At 41.7% G+C, this 19,914-nt stretch overlaps 1 protein-coding gene across 2 annotated transcripts in view; it reads right to left on the bottom strand.

Annotated features, from left to right (window-relative positions):
• Nucleotides 1-19,914, bottom strand: part of adamtsl5 (ADAMTS like 5) — a 152,402-nt gene that overhangs the window by 89,210 nt on the left and 43,278 nt on the right. Inside the window, exons 1-2 of one of the 2 annotated variants that reach the window (XM_052037871.1) lie at nucleotides 4,861-5,438; nucleotides 4,444-4,516 (exon numbers count right to left, since the gene is read on the bottom strand). In XM_052037871.1, coding sequence (XP_051893831.1) covers nucleotides 4,444-4,516; nucleotides 4,861-4,880 — 93 coding nt within the window. In that variant the 5' untranslated portion in view covers nucleotides 4,881-5,438. Of the gene's footprint in view, nucleotides 1-4,443; nucleotides 4,517-4,860; nucleotides 5,439-19,914 lie in introns of those variants that run through there. The other variant, XM_052037872.1, reaches the window with a different exon arrangement.

Genomic DNA, 19,914 nt, shown 5'->3' on the forward strand with positions numbered 1-19,914 from the left:
CCTCCCACATTCCAAAGACGTACAGGTTAGGAGCTGTGGGCATGCTATGTTAGCGCCAGAAGAGTGGCGACACTTGCGGGCTGCCCCCAGCACATTCTCAGTAATGCAAAAAGACGCATTTCACTGTGTGTTTCGATGTACATGTGACTAATAAATATCTTCTTTTTTTATTTACATAGCAAGCTTATGTCATTCATAAAAAACTTGATGTCAAGCTATACAAAAGCAAACACTGGACTCAATAATCAAATGTTCTGTCAAAGAGACAGCATTAAAAAGGGCTCATAGACGAGGAAAGATAGCCAGAAAGGTTTAGGAATATAATCCCAGAGTTTAGAGCTGGGCAGAGTTTTGGATGAGCTCATGCTCATGGAAGATAGAGCGAGGAAGCCTGGTCAGGAGAACATTGGAATAAACTGGCTTCAATGTAACAAAGGTATGGATGAGCATCTTAGCATCAGATAAACTGAAATTGGTGCAAAGTTAGACAATGTTGTGCATGTGAATTAAACACTTTCAATGATGGTGCTGATTTGGTCCAAACTTCATCTTGGGGTTATATGTGACATCAAGGTGTCTAATAATCTGCAAGAGAGTGATGGAGAGGGGTGAAGAGAGTATCCCTTATCCCCTGAGGTACCAAAGTGATGAGCGTATCTCAATGCTTGCTGTCAGCAACACATTCCCAGAGGAAAGATTCCAGACATGGGAATTTAGAAGTTCAGAAATATTCCTAGATTTAGTCTGAACCCCTCTCTTCAATGACACAAGCTGTAGATATCTTCCAGGTCTTTTATACTTTGGGTGTGATTGTTAATAGATGATTAATGTGGCACATCAGGACAAGAGGAAAACAAAACGGGGCATCACTTCTATTTAAACTGTAAAATTAGGTATTGCAGTCAGACCCATCTCTCTGGATGGATCACAATCAGAGAACAGAGTTATGTTTACTTTGAGCGTCACTTTCTCAAGACCCACAGACTCAGAAGTGACACTCCCACCACAGATCTTAGTGCAACATTAGGGTGGTGATAAAGATTGCACAACTACTGCCTCCATCTCACTGACTAGATCTGAGAAGAACAGAACTTCATTAATAACAAAGAATTCAGAATTTATCTTCCAGTATAATTAATAATGAGAACCATTTTGGAAATCTCATCCCACCCTCAACGACAGCCAGAGTTGACAACAAGGTTCTCATACAATTCACAATCAGGAACGTTCTTCTCAGGCAATTCCCACAACAACAACTTTCAGTTATATACAAAGATGTCCCAAGGCTTCGCAGGAACCTAAATCTGACATGAAAACATTAAGCCAAAGTAGGAACCAAAAGATCAGGTGACCAAAATGCATAGACAAAGGAGGCAACAGGCAGAAGTGTTCAGAGGGAGTTGGTTATGAAGAGGAACAGCCACTCGTGTTAAGCTGAAGGGAATCACGGATGCAGAAGAAAAAGCGAATTGGAGGAACAGAAGATCTCAGAACGATTTAAGGTGTGGAGGAGATCACAGAAATAGAAGCATTGATATGAACATACAGCGGGGATCTTAAATTTGAGGTTCCCATTGACCAGGTCCAATGCAGATCTGTGACCACAGGGCAGTGATGGACGATGGCTTCTCTCCCTTATACTCTTTGTCCAGCCATTACAGTTGTATGTTGTGAATGGCATCTGGAAGGACGTGACCAATTTTGGGTCCTGTATCTAGGGAAGGATGTGTTGGCCCTGGAGGGGGTCCAAAGGAGGTTCACAAGGAGGATCCCAGGAATGAAAGGCTTAACATATGAGGAGTGTTTGATGTTTCTGGGCCTGTACTTGATACCGTTCAGAAGTATTGGGGGGGGGGGGGGGCATACATTATTGAGATCTACCAGATACTGAAAAGGCCTGGATAGAGTGGACGTGGAGAGGATGTTTCCATCAGTATGAGAATCTAGGATCCAATGGCATAGCCTCAGAATAAAGGACATCTCTTTAAAACTGAGATGAGGAGAAATTTTTTCAGCCAGAGGGTGGTGAATCTGTGGAATTCATTGCCACAGAGGGCTGTGGAGGCCAAGTCAATGGGTGTACTTAAGGCAGAGATTATTAGGTTCTTCATTGGTAAGGGAGTTAAGGATTACAGGGAGAAGGGGGAAGAATGTGGTTGAAAAAAATATCAACTGTGATTGATTGGCAGAGCAGACTTAATGGGCTGAATGGCCTAATTCTGCTCCTATATCTTATGGTCTTATGCTCTGAAATAATGTTACAATTGTAGCCATAATGTACTACAATTATAGTAATAATGTTACAATTGTGCAAGTTGTACATAGTTGCACAATGAAATCTCTATTGTTACTTCAGTATTGGGCAGCAATTTAAGGATCATTCATCTGTATTAAAATGTTATGATTCAACTTAATTTTATTTAGAAAGTGAAAGTAGTATCAGCTGTTACTTTGGTTCAGTTGCTGGGACATATAGGAGAGAGGGGAGAAGTTTGGAGAGTATCTGGGGTTTGTGTTACAACAGATACAGCTGCCAACATGCCAGGCTTGTTTGCCACCCTGTGCTATTCGTGAGAGTTTTCCTTAGGATCGCTTTGTTAGCCAATGGAAAAATCATTCGTTCTGAATAGCTTTCCAGTGACTGCACCTCCACCCTCTCCTTCCACTCATTGAAATGCTACTTTGCCTTCTTTTCCTTCCTCAGATACTTCCAATGCAGCCAAAAATAATTTTAAAAAAACAAGCTGCTGAAAATTTGAAATGAAAACAGAAAATGTCAGCGAGACTCAGCAGGTCATGCAGCATCTGTGGAGAGGATAGAATCAATGTTGTAGGTTGATTACCTATCAGAACTGATACATTCTCTTGCCTCCCACTACACATCATTCTCTACATCTTAGAATTGTATTAGCTTTAACTGTTCTCAGTTCTGATGAAAGGTCATTGACCAGAGACCTCAATTCTGTTCATCTCTTCACAGCTGTTGCCCGACTTACTGAGTGTTTCCAGTATTTTCCAATTCTATTTTGTGTGTATTGTCAGGCATCCAGATGGCACTGGAGTGTGGCAACTCGTTGCAGGCTGCTCTCTGCAGGTCTACTCATTACTTCTATTACAGTCATTCTACTCTTTCAAATCTAAACTCTATGTCTCCAAGAATTACTACCTCGTTGTGACCTTGCACCTTACTGTCTACCTGCACTTTCTCTGTGCTGTAACACTTTATCCTACACTCTTGTTTTACCTTGTACTACCTCAATGCACTGTTGTAATGAATTGATCCGTAAGGACAGTATGAAAGACAAGTTTTTCACTGTACCTCAGTACATGTGACAATAATAAACCAATTTACCAATTCCAACCACATAGTCAATATGGAGATGTGGATACAGTATATGTCAATAATCTGGAAAATGTGAATAATTACCCATGTCAGGAGCTACCTCTTGGCAAAGGCAGAGATTGATGATGCAATTCATTGTGGCAGCACACAGCCTTTGGTTGAATAAAAAGGGTATTTGAATATCACAATCACAGACCTGGCCCAAAGCACATGGTCTACTGGACAACCATGACCTCCGACTTCTGAAATGCTTCTGAGACTACTCTACCAAGAGCAGACACCTCAAAGCATGGAAAATCACCAATGTCGTCTCCAAATTCACTGAAGAATAAGTAAATCAACATCAGTGTCCTACCCTTGGCCAACACCCTCAACATCCAGACCATTGTCAGTGGGCAGGCAACAGGAGACACATGGCTAACACCAAATTCCCAAATACTGTTCTGAGTTCTCCCACAGGAAGAGGTTTATCAGGCAGATGGAGGAAAGGATTCAGGGATGTGCTCAAAGCCTCCTTGAAGAAATGCAACATACCCTCTGACTCCTGGCTAACTCTAGTCCATGACTCCTCTGGGTGAAGGAGGAACATTTGGATGGCATTGAGACCCTTTAAAGCCTGTGCAGAACATCTCACAAACTATCTACCCACTAAGTCAGGTACATTTTCCCTGCTCTATGGAAGAGCATACGTTTCCCACAGTGGCCACATTAGCCGGCTCACAAACCCAGTGGAAGCAAATCACTCTCGATCCCGAGGGACGGCCCGAGAAGACCTCTGTACAAACGCACGCAGCTGATGTTTAACAAGTCAGACCCAGTGACTGCAGACCCCGTTCCAAGCTCACGTTCCCTCTGCAACAAACGATAATGCACAAAAACTCACAGAAACTCAAGGACCAATAACCCCATTGAAAGTGGTAGCCAGGTTAAATTTAATTATCATTGGATTTAATCTCATCGACAGTTTCACTTCATGGAACGGTAACAACAAAATAAAACGCACGTGGGAAGTAAAATCGTCCATTAATAAATCAGGCATTAAATACTGGCGAAAGATTAGATGCTTATTTTGCGCTGGTTAAGTTCTTAATGCTGCTCACCTGAACCCCGCAGAATGCGCCACATCCCAGTACCAACCCTACCAACAGCCACGACTTCCAGCAGCGCCTTCTCCTGAGGCCGTTTGATTGTTGGAGATGATAAGGGGTGTGGGGGTGGAAGAAACACATTAAGAAGGCAAATGACTAAAGAATTAACAGAATCCCCTCCCCTGTATCCCCAAACCCACTGTCCAAAAGAAATTGTATTCAGCATTTGATTACCACCAAGCATCATTCCAATTAAATAATCTGGATTAATTAGATCTTTAACTGTTCAACATTACTAGCACGGATTGCATTGAGATTTATAATAAAATATTTTTTATTACGTCAAAGGGTTAACTTTGCAATATATTTAATTAAAATAATAGACCGGTTTCTACTTGGAGCAGAACACTTAAAACAAAATGAACATACCAGGAAGATAGACACAGCATGCTTGATCCTATCGGTAATGATCTTAGAGTGAGAACTTATCATGGACTGTCATCTCGTCGCTTCATTTTTTGTTAAATCTTCAGCGCCAACCGTCTGCAACATTGACAGTTCCCAAACTTGCAAAGGTGTCCAAGTCTACTGTGCTGTCGACAGCAATGGATTTGTAATATTCACTTGTGTTCTAGTCAGCCAGATTCCAGTCTTGTCTTTCTGATTTGAAGCTTTGCGTAATTCAACGTGGTTCTTTAATAAATTCACTCCCACTTTCCAGCGATTATTCGTCGCTCAACATCTAAAATTTTCACCATAGTTCCATAATCATTAAAAATCCTTCAAGTTCCAACCTTCTCATAAATCTTCCTTCTCTTTGAAATCCAAACACGTGTTTTACTAGTCACTTGTACAGATCCTTTTAACTAATACACACACACAGGTAAGTGATCGTTGCTAGGTCCATTAATTGGAAAATTCCAACCATCTGTGTGCTGAAATCTTCGGGAATGGCGCAGAGTTTTGAAATTTCTAGCAGCTAGAAATCCCTAGAAGTGAGGAGTTTTTTTTTCCGGGTGTCTCATGTGTGCATCAGTGCTTGTAAAATAGTAAGTCAGGCTTAGAGAAGTGAGATACATATTCATGAAAGGGGCGTGTTTATGTTTAAAGGGACAGCATTCGATTTGGGAATATCAGTGTACTTGCATAATTTTGTTCATATACCGGTTCGAAGAGTCGCTCATCAGACTGCCAATGTGAAAGTGGTCGAACCATTGCAGTCTTTCTGGTGAAGACTGGAATTAGTTTATTATTATCACCTGTACCGAGATAGTGAAACTCTTTTGTTTGCACGCCATCCAGACAGATCATACATAAAGTGCTGTTGAGGTGGGGAGTTGTCGTACTTAGACCCTGCCAATGGTCAATCAAAGACAATATCTTCCCATGTCAGGACAGTGTGAGATTTGGAGGGGAAGCTGCAGGTAACTGCTCTGGTTAGCCATCAAGGTGGTAAAGGTTACAGGTCTGGGAGGTGTCAAAGAACCTGTGTATGATGTATACTTATCTGGATAGGACAGGTCACCTGAGGAGTGAGAATGCTAGGCTGGGATTGACAAGGCAAATTAAAACAAATACCAGTGAATCTCTCTGCACTGACTGTGTGGGAAGTGGGAACAATGTAAAATTCACTCAGAGTACAGGTGGCGGCATAGGAATACTGTAGGCATACATCTGGGGATCTGCAGGTCTGGGAATCTGCAGGTACAGTTACAGAGATCTCTGGGTATGGCGATCTGTGGGTGTAAGTGGAGGGGGGGGGTTTGTGCATAGATATGAGGATCTGTGGGTGCAGGTGTGGGATATTAACTATATGTATCGAGATAGGTAGGATTAAATTGGGGGTCTGTAGGTTTAATGAGGATCTGTGGGTTCAAATTGGAATTTTTTTAGGATTGCTCTGTATAAGTATGAAGATATGTGGGCATAGTTCTGTATGAGTATGGGAATCCGTTGATAGTGGTATGGGGATACGCATTGACTGATTAAAAAAATGTGTAATGCCAGCCTGTATATTTGTCATAGCTGGGGGAAACCCAGATGAGGAGTGTGTAACAAACACAGGTGAGTCATTAGATCTATGCAGACCCAAAGCCCAGGCAATGCACTCTTGTTTGAATTCGGGTTACTTTATTCACTCGTTGAATTTGAAGGTTCTAAAGCTTCGGAAAAAGCTGTGTTTAGAACTGTGGCTTTGTGAGTGGATGAATCCGAAATCAGGACTCCATGATCTATTCGTGTTAGTAAACTGAGGGATTTATATACAAATTAATGGAACTTAAGTTTTAAACTTTATACGTTGCCCCTGATACTTTATGACATATTTCTGTGAAGTCCACAACCCAAATTACACTCTCTACGTGAATGCTAGATTCATTCCAGTAACTGCTGTTAGTGTTTATGTGGAGTGTCCATTTGATTATGTCTGCAGCCTAGACTACATTATATGTTTGATTTATGCGATGGTCATGAAGGTCTGTGTCCAAACTCCCTGGTGGTCCAGGTGACATTTGTAACTGAGATCTTTACTTCTTGGGCAATGAGTTTTGGAAAGCTGGGAGGAAGGGCAGTAGGAAGGTAAGTGGGGGACAGTCACATGTTTACTTGGTCGGGGAAGAGACGAAAGCAGGAGGAAAGCCTGTCATTATTTGGCAACATTTTCTTGACCTTCGAGGAGGTCAGAGGCTGGGTATCTGCAGCAGTCAATGTGCTGGGCCAATCTGAGTTGAGTGAGCCAAGGTTTCATTTCCCTTGTTTATCTAGAAAAATCCCCTGACTCCCATCTTCTTCTTGCATCTTTCATTATTTTTCAATTGCTTCCCCACAGCAATTAAAATCAGAGTTAGGCAATCCTAAATTAGATCCAAAAACAGATCCTTGTTATACCTAGATATCTTAAAATGGGGACAAAAACACCCAAACACTGACTCGCCTGAATTAAAAATACTTGTTGTTTTCTTTCCAATGTTTTCTCTCTCCTCTACCTCTCTGTAGAGTATGCCTCCACAGCCGATTGTTACTGGACTGTGTGGCTCTTTATGGGTGAGTTTAAGCACTGAATTTCAGCAGTTTATTCAAGACTGGGGGCTATGGAGGTGGGGAAGAAATTACAGTTGAACCCAGTTAATCTGAGAGGGCAATGTCCACATCCATGCCGTTCCAGCAGGGGACACTCTAGAGCTAATCAGGGACCATAATTTTCTCTCCCTAATTACAGGGTTACTTGTGACACCTCTGTTCACTGACCCTGACTGAGGTAATTAACTCAGGACCAGTCCAGGATCACATTTAGCTTCTTCATTGTTTTTATGCGCCAGCCACTCACTAGATCATTTTCTATTTTTAGCCGCATTTTTTGTAGTTAAACAAATCTTTTCCAGCTTCAGATTGCTGGTAAGTGAACTCATTCTTGAGTGTTTGTGCATTTTACACTCTTTGTTTCCCAAGTTACACACAACCTATAAATAAGTAAATAGTGCTGCTGCCTCATTAGCTTCAGAGAACCAGGTTGGATCCTGACCTCTTGATGCTGTGTGTGCGGAGTTGGCACGTTCTCCCTCTGAATTTGTGGGTTCCCTTGGGTGCGCTGGTTTCCTGCCACATGGTGATTGATAGGTTAATCAGCTGCATAAAAATTACCTTCCGTAGGTGGGTGGTAGAAGAATCAGGGTGGAGTTGATGGGCTTGTGAAAGAGAATAGGTTACAATGAAATAAATGGGGTAATAGGATTGATGGGATTCTTCTGAGAGTCGGCAAAGAGAGAGTTATAGTCACACAGCACAGAAACAGGCTCTTCAGTCCACCAAGTTCAAGCCAACCATCAAGCACCTACTTAAACAAATTCTAGGCTAATTCCCTTTTATTCTCTCCATATTCCCATCACCGTCCTCCAGATTCTACCACTACACACTAGGACCAATTTACAGTGGCCAATTAACCTACCAAATTATTGTCTGGGATGTGGAAGGAAACTGGAGCACCCAGAGGAAACTCACACGGTCACAGGAAGAATGTGGAAACCTCACTCAGACAGCACCTAAGGTCAGAATTGAACCTGGGTTGCTGGAGCTATGAGACAACAGCATCATTAACTAAATAGCCTTCTTCTGAGCTGTGAGGATACGATATTGCAGACAACCTGATTCTACAATCTTTTTTTTTATTTTTGCTGCTTGTAATAAAAGGATATAACCAATGCAAGTACCTTGAGACTCTCTCGAAAAATAATGCACCAAAGTGTTACAAACCTCTAATCCATTTAACACTGTACTGTGCTACAATACTGTAATTGCCATGCCAATAATATACGATTTGGAATAAATGAAGTTAAAAGGAAATCCGTTTATATCCAGCATCTTTCTGGACATAAAGACACCTGAAGTGCTTTACAGCCACCGAATTACTTTTAAGAGGTGGTAAATGAGGTAGCCTATCTGAACTGAGCTGGTTCCTACAGAGATCAATGTGATAAATGACCACAATGGAGAATTGCGTCCAATTCTGGTCACCTAATTCTAGAAGGATGTGAATGTCCTGGATAGGGTCCAGGAAAGATTGAGTGGAATGGCTGCAGGGATAAGGAGTTCCAGCTACAAGCTTAGACTGGAAAAAAACTGGGATTATTCTCCAAGGAGCAAAGAAGTTGAGGAAGGTTTGAAGAAAGTGTGCAAGATCACTACTGGGGAAAACAGAATAGGGGAAGGCTGTTCCCTTTAGAGATGGTTCAAGGACTAGGGGAAAAAGATTTGAATTTTGCACAAAAGGTACAAGAGGATATGGGGTTATTTTTTGTTAAGCAGGCATAGTTATGATCTCATTACTCACTATAGGTGGTGGAAACAAGATTTTCAAGAGAGAAGTGGAAAGGCACTTGAGGGAAAGTAATTTACAGGGCCATGGAGAAAGAACAGGAAAATGGGGCTGACTGTACTGCTCCTTGACAAGCTGACTGAGACACAAAGAACTAAATGTACTGTAAAGATTCAATGATAGTTTTATTTTTAATTAAGATATATAAGGGAATACCTATTGGCACATAGAATCCATGTAGCCCATGCTGAGCCCTTAACCTCATGGTTCAGGTCGTCACTAGGTTTAATCCTGGAACTTCCTCTCCAGCACACCAGGACAGCTGTGGATCAAGGTACCATCACCATTGCATTCTCAAGGGCAATTAGGAATGGGCAATAAATGCTGGCCCTACCAGTGATGCCCAGATCTCGAAAAACAAACATACAAAAACATATTGGGTAGGAAATGGAGAAAACAAAATAGTGTTTACACTGGAGGGTGTTCAGCTGGGACAGGGAGGAGGAGAAACACTTCCGGTTTGATTTGGGGAATGTTGCTCTAGTATACTGATGTCTCTTGATTAGATAAGAGATAAGATATCTTTATTAGTCACATGTACATCAAAGCACACAGTGAAATGCATCTTTTGTGTAGAGTTTTCTGGGGGAAGCCCACAAGTGTCGCCACTCTTCCGGTGCCAACATGGCATGCCCACAACTTCCTAACCCGTATGTCTTTGGAATGTGGGAGGAAACTGGAGCACCCGGAGGAAACCCAGGCAGATGTGGGGAGAACGTACAAACTCCTTACAGACAGCGGATGGAATTGAACCCGGTTCGCTGGCACTGTAATAGCATTATGCTAACCGCTACACTACTGTGCCTGCCCTCTGCACTTCCGTGCCTGCCCTGAGCAAGTGTAGGCACAGGGAAGGGTCTGCTCACCTTCAACAGGACATAAACCCACATGTCAATAAAATGAGGAAGTTTCAAATGGACCATCCATAGTCCTCACATGGTCCAACAAATTGGGAACAATGCTCACGGTCCCTATCAAATTTATGCACAGGGAGACCCTCACAAATAGACAGTCATCTGCCTGCAATGTTGGGGCGTGTAGCATAGGTTAAAAATATCAAAGCTGGTGTTTCAAAAGAGGAAAGGGAGAAAGTTGAGGTAAAAATTAGAGAGATGAAAAATTTAATGGAAGCTATGGATTTTTTCATTGTGGCTATTTCATTTGAATAAACATAAAAGTAAATCATTCCGTGCCACTGTTTGTGAAATGTGTTGAAAGTGATATCATGGTGAAATCATGTCTATTTTGGAAACTCTTGTTCATCTAAAATAATGTAAAAATAATGACAAAAGGAATTTTTTCCAATTATGTCTCTTCTGGCTCCTAAGAATCATGTTCTGGGAAATAGGTTTTCCTTTTTCAGGAAACCAGCACACTAACAGATTAATTTTGGAGTGAATCCAGCACAGATTTAGCTCCACAGTGACTGTTGTGATCCATACTCTGAAACTAGGGTCTTGACAAAAAGGTGCAGCAAATAGGCTTTACCTGAACAGCCTCAATGCATTGTCTGGTCAGGCTGGAGACCAGGTCCACACAAAACTGGTCCGCTGGTCTTACTTGCTTCTTACCAGTGAGTTATGTCAATCAGTTGCTGCTGCAGTTGCTTGTCACTAAATGGGGGTTAGGACATGCAGTCTGGAGGGAGAGTGAGGAGCTGAGCCATGAATGTCAAGGTATAGCAGTATGGTGGTTAAATGAATGGCCTCGTATTCCAAGGACATGGATTATTAATCTGGAGATATGAATTCAAATCCAACTTTGATAACTGAGGGGTTTAACTACAACTAAATAAATAATTATTATGCTGAAGGTGGTGCTTTGGAGTTCACTGGTTGTAAGGAAGGTAGAAACAGATTCAATCCAGACTTTCCAAAGGGAGACACAAGAAATTCTACAGATGCTGGAATCTGGAGCAGCACACAAAAAGCGCTGGGTGAACTCAGCAGGTCAGGCAGCATCCATGGAGGGAAATAAACAGTCGATGTTTCGGGCCGAGACCCTTCATCAGGACCAAAGGGAATCCAGAGGGAAATGGATAGGCACTTAAGGGAAAATAATTGCAGGACTATAGGGAAAGAGTGGGAGAATAGGACCAAATACAGGAAGCTAATATGATCTTGATGGGCTGAATGGCCTCTTTCTGTGCCACAACAGTGCTGTTGACAGGAAATTGAATTGTGCAGCACTGAGAAAAACAGCCCAATGCAATCCAAATCAATTTTACTGGAAATAAATGGTGTTTGGTGATCATTTCTGGGTGAAAATGGACTGGGCACCTCTGGTCACAACTCATCCTGACCTTACCTTGGCATCTGATGAGCAGCAAATAACACTATTATTAATGCAATTGCATTACCACCTGTACCAAGATAAATTAGAGCTCAAGTACCACACAATGGGCTGGTGTGGAACAGTCTCAAGCAACACACAAGATGCTGGAGGAACTCAGCAGGTCAGGCAAGCATTTATGGAGGGAAATGGACGGTTGATGTTTTGGGTTGAGACCCTTCATCTGCACGTGAGAGATAGAGAAGAGATAGCCTGTATAAAAAAGGTGGAGGGAAGGAGTGGAGCAAGGAGCTAGCAAATGATAGGCGAATCCAGGTGAGGAGGGGTGATAGGCAGATGGAGGAGGGGAGAGGGAAATAGTGCCAGAAGGCTGGAAATAATGAATGGCGTCTAAGTAACCTAGATCCTGGCTGCGGCCTAAACTGGGATGTCTGGAAACAGAGCTGGAAGCCACGTAGAGCAGATAGTGGTTGGAGACAAGTACCGAGGAAGACAGGGTGCTGTAGTAGCGAGTCTGAGTGAGAGTGTGGTCGAAGAGCAGGAGAGCAACAGAAATCACAGAAGGGAAGCACTGAGAGAGGGTCTCACAGAATCCCCGTCAAAAGGAGGAGAAAAACTTCAAAGTGGTCATACCTTGAAGAGACTTTGCAGTTGAACTAGGAGTACTTTGCATAGCTTGCTGCTTTTCATGTGATTCATAGAGATACTCTGCTGACATTGGGAGATGTGACTGGGCAAGGGTGGAAGTGACTGCAGGCTGCTGAGACGCCTTCCAGAGTTCACAGAGGGCATTAAAGCTAACAGGGAATGTTGTCTCCAACAGTTAGCTGTTGAGATACTCATTCAATGGATGTCTCATTGATGACACTACTGGGAGCACATCATTACTATAGGTGTCAGTATAGTTTGCACTTGGCCACTTAGGGTGGGTTGGGGATTTCAGAGCAAGAGGCCATCTATAAAGAGCCCACTCTCAGAGAGCCTTCATTGAATAATATCTCCAAACTGGACTTCAATGTTGAGTAATGTATTCACAGGCTTAGGTTTTCCAAGCCCGTTATCACAGAGATATGTGATATTCTTCAGAAGACTTTAGCCATGGTCTTGTGTCTCTCTGTGCAGGTTAATGCTCCTATAATTCTGAACTTTCTTACCACAGTTTCTGCCACATTTGCCAATTTGTTGCCCACTGCTGTGTCAGAACAATGAGGCACTGTACTTGTGATGGAATGATTTAATCCACGTTCATTCATTAAGGAGACAGTGATTAACAAGCATCAGGATTTACTAGTATTGCTAGCTTCCCATGTGCTTCTTCTTCTTTGGTGGTCCATTGAATTCAAGGTAATTTGTGTCCATTCCATTTCTGTGGGATCTGATGAAGATAATGTGGGCCTGAAGGCTCTGTGATGGGTGGAACAGGAGATGCTTGATCCAGCAGTCACATGGGGTGGTTGGAAGATGTTGAACCCCTTTTTACATTTATGTTGGATTTTTTTTGTGTTCCCAATACATGGACTTTATGTTCTAAGTGCCATCCTAACTGCTCCTTCTCCTCTCTGAGTGGTTATGGGCCAGGGATTACGTGAGTCAGTGGGAATGTTACTTGTTTTCAAGGAAGCTCTGAGAATATCTTTAGAGTGGTTTTTTATCCATCTGATAATCACTTTCCCTGATAGAGCTTGGAATAATATCTGCTTCAAGAGTCTGGTATTAGACATGTGAATGACATGACTTGCCTATCATAGTCAATTGAATGTAATTAGGACCTCAAGGCTGGGGATATTGGTCTGAGAGAAGATGGTTCATTTAGTCTGCCAGTGGATTTGAAGGATTTTGTGGAGGCAACATTGGTGGTAATTATCCAGTGCACTGAAGTGCCTGCTATGGGCAATCCATGTGTCAGACATGAGCAGAAAGGCAAGGATCACTGCTGCTCAGTAGACCATGACCTTTGTGTTGAGTTTGAAGTCATGCTCCTCAAACACTCTAAACCTCAGTTGGCCAGTGGCTGAGCTGTTACTCTGAAGGCAATGGTGAATTTCATTATTGTTTTCAGACTTTGTTGAGAGGTGGCTCCCAAGATATGGGAAGTGGTCCACATTTTCCATTCATTGTCGTGATTTTGTGGTCTGGGGAAGTTTTAACAGAGGACCTTTATTTTGTGGATGTTAAGTGTAAGGCTCATTCTCTTGTATGCTTCAGTGAATTAGTCAGTGGCTGCAGTGTGAAACAATAGAACAAATGACTGATGGAAAGCTAATAGAGATGTTGATCAGCATGGTGATCAACTGTACGCTAATGCCTTAGGAAGTCAATCTAAAGACATTTTCAAGACAAGTTTTTGATACCCTAGAATTACGCAGGGTATAGTATGCTATGATGACCAGTGCCTTGAGTTAATTATAGTTCTAATGGAATACACTGGGTGACCAGTGACAAAAGACTGGTTAACAAGATTGGAAAATGATTGGGCAGAACAGTTAACTGCTTGAGCTGATGCTCTGTCCGGGTCACCACATGAATTTTTTTGATTTTCATACGAAATGAATTACAGATGATTTCCCAGCAATAGCTACTGAAATTACTAAAGCAACTTAGCAAGATGTAAACTAAAGTGGGTCTACAAACATGCTTTAAGAGGATGGACCCTGGACAAGTATAGCAATAAAGTTTTACAGCCATTCTATAATTGCAGGTTTGAATTATCAACCACACAAGGATGTTTAAAATAGGGAACATCAAAGAGTCATTTCAAGTGTTCTCAGGAAAAAAAAAAACTGTAATTGGGGCTAAATGCTGAGCACAGTATGAAGGCCATTGCCATAAGTTTTGTCTACAGGTAGGTTCTGCTAAAAAACAGGTTTTCCCATTCTCAATAGTGTTAGAATCAATGCAGCCCATCTAATGCAAATAGTGTTCCCTAATCCACCAATCACATTATAACCCAATTTGCATTATGGAAACACGTGTTATAGGCAGAACTACCTGTATGGCTGAACATTGATGAGAGTTGGAGAAAGTTGTGTCCATGTGTACAATTTGCCAGCATTTAAGAAACTATTACTGCTTTGGAAATGGCCAATACAGCCATTCCAAAAAGTCCACATGAAATCTTGATAGAAGGGGAAGGAAAGAAACATTTTCTTGTACTCTCAATGTGCTTTCAGAATGTACTGAGGTCACACATATTGGTTACATGTACACCAACAAAATGTGTCATTGACAGGAGATGAGATCAATTTATGCTGTACCTGTGGATCCAGCAGAATTAGTGTCCAATGTATTTACTTGAGAGTTTTATGCCAATGTAATGGCATCAAGGCATCTATTAGTCCATATTATCCAGAAGGGCACTAAAGAAGTACCGTGTTAAAAGGAGCCTTGAAAAAGGCTTCACAATGAATTATAAATTGGTAACGTCTAATATAAATAAAGATTAACTCCATGATCTAATACTGGCTATGTTGTATTGCTATAAACCTGTGAATGCATCATTGTTTTTGTACATGATTGAACTTGTTACACCTAATTTAGAGGTGAGAGTTGAAGCAGCAATTGAAGGATTAGGTAATGGTTTGAAGAAGAGAAATGTAATTTTAAACACAGTGGAGAGAGTTAGAGTCATCCGATCACTGAGTGAGTAAGAGACTTGGCAATGGGACCCAGTGAAGTATAGTCTATGCCTGTAGTCCACAAGGTATGTAAGCTTGCATCAAGAAAATCATGTCAGAAATGCCCTGTCAATCAATTAATTGTACCAAAGACATAGCTGTAAACACTGAAGTAAAGTATGATGATGACCTAATCCAGACCTTAAAACACAGTCAATATCATTCAAAAAATCACAGAAAGTAGCGAGTCAAGGCAAGAGGTTTATGACTACCTCACTACTGGGAACATGTAAAACATTAAAGACAAGTATACAGTGGAGGAGTTTGAACCATGCAGGAAGCTAGACAACAGACCTAAATCTGTAAAGACTGTATAATGGTGAAAAGTTGTTTTACACATGTTTTCCTTAAAGAGGGAATGCGTGTGTATATTTGTATATAGATAAGTAAATACGTGAATATATGTCAGCACCATATGTGGTGATTTCATGTGGTGATTGTTATGAGTTCCAATAAACACCCTTGCTCAAGCTCCTGTATCCTGTAACTATTATTGTAAGTAAAACTTAACAGAACTTCTGCAGTTTCCAAGGTCCATCTTTGGATACATTAAAGCTACCCTTTATTCCCGTGGCTGCTCACACCAGGGCACTTTCCACCAACTCTAACTGAGGACAGATACAGGAGCTATGCCAGATCGTAGTGGGAAATGCCATAAGTTTCCTGAAGGTGGAATTTTGTCACCTGCATCACTCTGAGGGCACTTTATAGTATCTCGCATGCAGACATGCAGACTTCATTGTGCTGTGCTTCATGCTGCACAAACTTGCAAATCAAAGACAGGTGCCAGATGAAAATGCAGCAAGAAAACCCAAAGGCTGGGATAATAAGGCAGAGACAGAAGAGCAGCCAGAACAGAAGGAAGAGGATGAAAGTATCCTGACTGGTTGCATCACAGCCTGGTACGGCAATTCCAACGTACAATAATGCAAGAGGCTCCAGAGAGTTGTGGACGCAGCCTGGTCCATCGTGGACGCAGCCTGGTCCATCGTGGACACAGCCCTCCCCACCATTGACGCATCGACAGGAGGCGCTGTCCCAAGAAGGTGGCATTTATCATCAAGGATCCCCACCATCTGGGTCATGACCTCTTCTCACTGCTACCGTCAGGCAGGAGGTTTAGAAGACTGAAGTCCCACACCACCAGGTTCAGGAACAGCTACTTTCCTATAACCATCAGGTTCTTGTATCTACCTGCACAACCCTAACCCAGCCTCAGCAATGGAACACTATGGACCACTTCTTGCACTACCATGGACGTCTTTGATTGTGTTTTTGGATTTTTTTTGCACTAAAGTCTTGTTTTTGCACACTTTTTTTTCACTGTATGGTGTAATTTATGTATAATTTATATTCTGTGTATTGTCTGTACCTATATGTCTGTGATGCTGCTGAAAGCACGATTTTCATTGTACTGTACCTCACCGTACTTATGCACATGACGATAAACTCGATTTGATGTTCCTGTTCAACATCCACATGTTTGACACAAAAGGTGGGCATCATTCCTGTGGCTGTAAGGGACTCCCTGACAGAGAGACGCTACACTGAAGGAGGCTGTGAAGTCATCATCCTTACAACAAATCAAGTCACCCTCTCTGCACTCCAATTATTACAACTAAAATAGTACACCAGTAATCAGACAGGGAGACAAAATGATAAATAACAATCCCTCACATCCTTCTGTGCAAGTCCATCAGTACTGATGATAACACATGAATGAATGAGTCCCTGATCCAGTTACTTAATAGGTGTTTACAACACCTCTGTACTTTCTGATTATTGGTACCTGTTTAAAGAGCTCTGACCTTCCCACTAAACAGACTCTCCTTGAAGGATTGCCACTGTGTAGGCATAAACTGTGGTCAAAATCTTGAGCACTTTGGATTGCTGCTGTACATCAATGATGCCAACTCATCATTGCAGTCAATCAACCTGAGAATAACGTATATCACAATATTGAGAATGGCATGCAATGAATTGGGAGATACCAAACACTTCAAACCAAGCAACACCACCCTTATTTAATGATAAGAAATCCTTCATGGAAGTACAAATGAGGTTCGTTTAAAGCCATTGTATTAAATGATCATTTTAATGGGGAAGAGCTGATGAAGTTTCAGTGGTAGAAGCAAATGGACATGATCAATGTCATGTTATGTTTTCCTGCACAAGCGATCATTTTTGATTAATGCTCTCTTATCTCCCTGTTTTCAATTCTGTACATACAGGGGGTCTCCTGGATGTCAGACTAAACAGAGCAGATGATTCATCCTGCCACAGAGGTTTCCACTATAAATATTGTAAAAATAAATTAAGCAGTGGAGAGAATTCCCAAGATGGTAGTCAACGGCACCTTGGAGGTCATTCTCAGTCATTGCCAAATTAACATGACATCCATGACATCTGTTAAATTATTTCACAATCATATGCTTGACTCTAATGACATAATCTGTAAGATTTGAAAAGCTTCCCTCACTGGCTCACAGCAATCAAGGTAGATCTGAAATGCATGACAGATGAGGCATCACAGGGCATGCAGCCACTGAGACGCTGATTTCCTGTAATTGGAGGTTTGGCCTCTGTGTGGGGGTTGGCGAGTTGTTGAAACAAGTAGATTGTAGGGTGAGGGTGACAGATGGGTAGGAGAGGGTGGGTGATGGGAGTGTGGATAGATTAAGAAGCTGTATGAGTTACAATGCATGTGTATTTGTGTGTGTGTGTGTGTGTGTGTTTGTGTGTGTGCATGTGTGTGTGTCAGTTTGAAAGAGAGACAGAGAGAAAGAGAGAGAGATACCAGTTCTTTTTCTGTGGTCAGTAACTAACTCTGATAAATCTTATAAGGACACAAACTGTATTTCTGCATTCCTCTATTTCACAGGGATTCTTATTCCTGATGGACGCTATGGTGAGTCCCCTGTCTTTTCTGGATCACAGGCCTTTCTCTTTGGAATATGTCTCATTGACCAAGATATTCAAATCCCTTTAAGTGAATCTGGGAGTTCTGTCCCTCTCCCCTGTAGCTCTCTCTCCTGCCTGGCAGGTGTGTGCTGCTGTTGTTACCTGCCATGGGAGTGTGGCTTCAAGGGCTGACTCATTTCTCAGTCCGCTGTGCAGTAAAGTGTCAGAAGAAGTGTTGGACTGACTGTATTCCTGGAGGGGCCAATGTAGATTGTGTTTTAGTGCATTTCCTGGGCGCAAAATGCTCAAACCCTGTTCCAGATTTCAGTTTGCTCAATTTTGCCCTTCTTTTTCAGAGAAATTAATAATTTAATTCAGCATTAGAACTACATGCAATGATATTCTATCTCACAAAAAAGGGTTCCAACCAGTTTCTAAGTACATTTCTAAATGTTCATATCAGTATTGTTGACAATCAGATTCTCATAAAAGTCCATCTTAATCACGTATGTCTTCCAGGGAAAGAAATCTGCTATTCTTTCCCACTCCAGCCTACACGTGACTACAGACAAACAGCTGTGTGGTTAACACTTAACATCCTCTGAAATGACTGGGTCAACTCAGGGACAGTTAAAGATGGGCAATGATTGCTAGTGTAACCAGTGAAGCTCATATAGTGTCAATGAACAAAAAAATAGGGAACTTGGAGGCTTTTGTTCTCCCTAACTGTGTAAGATGTTTGTACAACCTTACACTAGTTCTTGTTGTTTATTTTGCACACGCCTAAGTTATGTATAATTCATGTTAATTTAAGTTTATGTTAGCTTATGTATGTCCTCGTCTTGTAAGGTACTGCTGCTGCTGCAAAATGATCATTTTCATGGCATTTTTACCCCATGTATGTATCCCTATGACAACAATAAACTTGAATTTGATGTCTGTAGAGAAAGCTCAAACTGACCTTTCTGAGACAGCTTCATGAGGTCCCCATTGGGACCCCTGCTTTGGCTGTCCTACATCTGAGAAAACCAAACATGTCTTGACTAATTGTGCGTGGATTTTGGAAATAGGGATCTCACACAAGCACTGGGTTTCCTGTTGTGTTGGAATGGGGTGTTGGAACTTAACGTTTGTTTCAGACAAAGGTCCAAGAAGTTTTAGCAATATGGTGTAATGTATCCTTGGATGCCCTGTAAAGCAGTAACAATGCAATCTGATTCTGGGATTTAAGAGTTATTCCCATACCCAACCCCCACTTTTTCTGGATTCCCAACCACAATGACAGCTGTATCAGAACAAAGTAAGTAGCACAACATTGAAAACCATAAACATATTTGCAAGCTCTAGCCTCTTCTGAACACTCCACAGAGTCAGTGTACCATTGTGTGTTCAAGTACAAGGAGAGGCTAGTCTTGTACTTTTTTGTTATTAAACTCCCTGTTAGCCTGTTATCTTTTCTTCTCCCTTCTGATTTATTTGCATTCCTGTCAGTTTCTGAAACAACAGGTCCACTCTGGTCAGCAACAATGGGGAAAGTAAACAGATTTTTTTTACTAATTTTTCAAAATGTGGGCAAGGCCGGCATTTAGATTAGATAAGATAAGATAAGATATCCTTATTAGTCACATGTACATAGAAACACACAGTGAAATGCATCTTTTGCGTAGAGTGTTCTGGGGGCAGCCTGCCCGCAAGTGTCGCCATGCTTCCGGTACCAACATAGCGTGCCCACAACTTCCTAATCCG

Source organism: Pristis pectinata, chromosome 24 (genome assembly GCF_009764475.1).
Source record: "Pristis pectinata isolate sPriPec2 chromosome 24, sPriPec2.1.pri, whole genome shotgun sequence".
In the NCBI taxonomy this organism is placed as follows: Eukaryota; Metazoa; Chordata; class Chondrichthyes; order Rhinopristiformes; family Pristidae; genus Pristis; species Pristis pectinata.